We start from the raw sequence: 3,378 nt of genomic DNA on the forward strand, positions 1-3,378 counted from the left end.
TACCATAATAATACCACAATAATACCGTCAAAAATATTAAATAATAACACCAAAATACCACTATAATATCACCAAATGCCACCAGAATACCACCGGGCGGTCTTCGGGCTAGGTTGCGTGAAAATAGCTTTTTTCACCTATATTTTTTTAATCCGCAAAAATTAGGTCCATCACTTTACAAAAGTTTCTCCCTGAAATCAAACATTGTTTTTTTTAATCTTATATGTTAAAAATTTAGATACTACATGACCAATTTAGCCTCTGTGATTACCCCAAATTTGGGGACATTTTATACAGATAAAAGCACAACGGAAAAAATAGATAAGCGACAGCAATCAATCAATCGCTTCACACTTCATTGTCTTCCGAATTAAGCCTACCAGCTTCTTGCTCTACCCTACAATAGATAAACTGTAGCAATACACTTAATTGCCAGACAATAACTTTCACAGCTCTCACAAAACCAGTCAGTAAAGTTGCAAAGGTCACCAACCAAGGGATGAAGTCGCACCAATCTAGTCCATTCCTCAATCCCCCCCTTCCCAAAACCCAAAAAAGAGGCTCTACCTCCCTCTGCAGAAGCAACTGCCACAATCCACTGAATGATAATCCCATCACAAACATCTCCATGCCTCCTTCCTTTGTCTCTCCATCGAAGATTGTGTCATCCACAACCGGCTTCACAAGCATTGTTTTCCAAAGAATCATCTGGTCATAGATTCCAATGAAAAGGAGGATTCTTTTCAACCAAGTACAATTTGCAATTCCACTGATGTTTTCTAATGGTTGGAATCCTGCTCTGATCATTGCTTCAATTCCAAAAGTAATGCAGGCTTGGAAGAGGCAGAGAAAGCCCCAGGCAATCCAGTTTGGAAGTTTACTGTTGAATCTGTGGCCTGTGATGGCGGAGAATAAGGAGGATAAGGACATGAATGAAACAAGAAAATAAAGAATGACGGAGTTCAATGTGAAGGAGTGAAGAGGAGAGGTGAGTCTAGCCAATAGGAGATAGGAGAGGGGGAGGATATGGGAGAGGAGGGTCAGACAAACTGCATGGAAGGACTGCTTTATTCGTCTGAAAAGTATGTTTGCTCTACAATTCTCCTCCGTTTGTCCCATCTGACTTGTTCTTCTTATCTTCTCCGTTCCAGCTGATTGGGAAGGGATTTAAGCAGGGTGATGGCCGCAGGAGGAAGAATTGTCATGTTGACCAGAGTGTTTTTTTTTTGTTTTTTATTTATTTGATTTTTTTCCAAGTTTTGTGGCAATACTTGTTGGAAGGCATGTCAGTGCTAAATATATATATATGTATATAATTTCTAAAAAATCAACTAAAAAAGTATAAGATAATAGTGTTGACCTTGAAGAATTAAGCCTTCGTCAGAGTCGTGCTGCACATTCCCACTGGATTAGGCAGGTTTTCTACCATTTTCTTGCAGATTACAATTTTGGTGATAACTTACGATTGCTGGTACCTTGTAAGTTTTAACTTGGGAGAACAAATGTATTTTGGCATATATTGCCATTTTTCACCAATTTGATAAAGGAGCAGGATTAGTAGTATAAATAATACTTTTTTTTTGTGCTGAGATAACATTGATTTATAGTTGGTGGGCATTGGGTTGAATTAGTATTTTCTTTTTAATGTTATTACAGAAATATCAGTGGATGTGGTTAAGCCTGCTAAGTTAACTACTGCCCAGCAGGTTGGAGTATATTGGATAATTGTTGATGTTTAATTGATTTTAAATTAATATTGATTTGCTTCAACTTGAGACTCAATGGTAGAACCAGGGGTAGCTGGGGGAGACATTCACTTGCAGAACTATAATAATAATTAGTTTGGCTGTACATTCCACTTTCTCGAATAACCAATTCTGACAGCAGAACCACCTGGATTCTCTTCTCCATACACTACATGCATGTGTATAGCTGGTGTAGAGGTTACTTTGTATTCACTTATGAACTTCTACAATAGGTTTGTATTCAATTATGAACTTCTAAAATAGGTTAATGCAAAGATGTAGCTGATCTGTTTTCTGTATCCCGAGCTCATGAACTTCTTCAATTGTTGAAATTCAAGAAGTGTTTCAGGGTATCAGAGAAAGGTCCTTATCATGTTTCTTCAACCTTCACCTCTCTTATTCCAAAATCTCCCTCTCGCATTTCTTTCCCATCATCATCATATATCAATCCTGACACAAACTCCACCCAAACCATGACCGACATTCTTATACTTTCATCCCTTAAATTCATGAAGTCAAACATCAGAAGGATTGCCCACATTCAACTTAAAACTATACACGAGCGCATACGGTGTGGACTGTATCGGAGACCTGACAGTTGTCTTGTATGCCCGCAAGGCTTCTAACAGTTTCTCGTACCATCCTCTTTTGTTGTCGTCCAATGTTTTCTTTAAAATTTGCATGAGGGTCTTGTTGAAGGCTTCTACTAGGTCGTTTGCTCTTGGATAGTAGATCATATATTATTTCCAAACTATCTCGTGTCGTCTGACAAAACTGTTGATCTTCATGCTCTTGAAGGTACCTGTTGTCAGAAATGATCCTGTGTGGAACACTGAAATGGTAGACAATCTGATTTCTAACAAACTAAAGAATGTGTTGTGTTGTAACTTCCTATAATGGCGCTATCTATGCCCACTTGGAGAAGTAATCCGTAGCTGCTAGGATAAATCTGTGTTCAATCGACGAGGGAGGGTTGATAGGACTCACTATATCCGTACCCCAACACTCGAATAATTGTGATACAATCGTTGGATGTAGCATATTCAGAGGTTGGTGCAAGACAACTCCATGTTCCTAACACTGGTGACATCTCTTGGCTATTTCCATACAATCGAACATCATTGCCAGTCAATAATATCCAAGTCTCTTAATTTACATCTTCATCTTCGGCCCCAACTGATGAGCATCGTACAGTCTAGCATGCACTACATTAACAATATTTTGTGTTTCTATTTGGTTTAAGCATCTTAACCATATCTGATCAAAGAATCTTTTGTACAAAATATTATTGATTAAAGTGTATAAAATGACCCTCTTTTTGACTTGGTGTGCCACTGGCTTATCCTCCGGTAACACTCCTGTCTGTAGGTACTCGACAAACAGCTGGCGCCAATCCTCGGTATCCTAGGTCATTGTCATTAGTGTTTCCTCTTTTCCCAACTTATATAGATTATCCATGTCAATCCGTGACAGAACCCAACGTCCTTGGATCGTGATGTCAATAGAGTCTCCCTGTGGACATGCTAATTCTTTCAAGAGTTTAGCCAAGGTATCTGTGTGGGCATTTTCTCCTCAAGTAATTCTGTCCAATGTCATGTCAAGAGTTTGTTCCAGCAATTTCATCGTGTACCAG

At 38.7% G+C, this 3,378-nt stretch overlaps 1 protein-coding gene across 1 annotated transcript; it reads right to left on the reverse strand.

The window, feature by feature from the left end:
• Window positions 1–348: 348 nt before the first annotated feature.
• LOC110028857 lies at window positions 349–930 on the reverse strand. The gene has a single exon (XM_020730883.1). It carries the CDS (start codon window positions 928–930, stop codon window positions 349–351), a length of 582 nt encoding a protein of 193 aa, XP_020586542.1.
• Window positions 931–3,378: the final 2,448 nt, after the last annotated feature.

The sequence above is a fragment of the Phalaenopsis equestris genome, unplaced genomic scaffold (assembly GCF_001263595.1).
Source record: "Phalaenopsis equestris unplaced genomic scaffold, ASM126359v1 Scaffold000534, whole genome shotgun sequence".
NCBI lineage: Eukaryota > Viridiplantae > Streptophyta > Magnoliopsida > Asparagales > Orchidaceae > Phalaenopsis > Phalaenopsis equestris.

Coding starts and splice junctions, on each gene's coding strand:
- LOC110028857 (XM_020730883.1), bottom strand. CDS start 930: ATGTCCTTATCCTCCTTATTCTCCGCCATCACAGGCCACAGATTCAAC.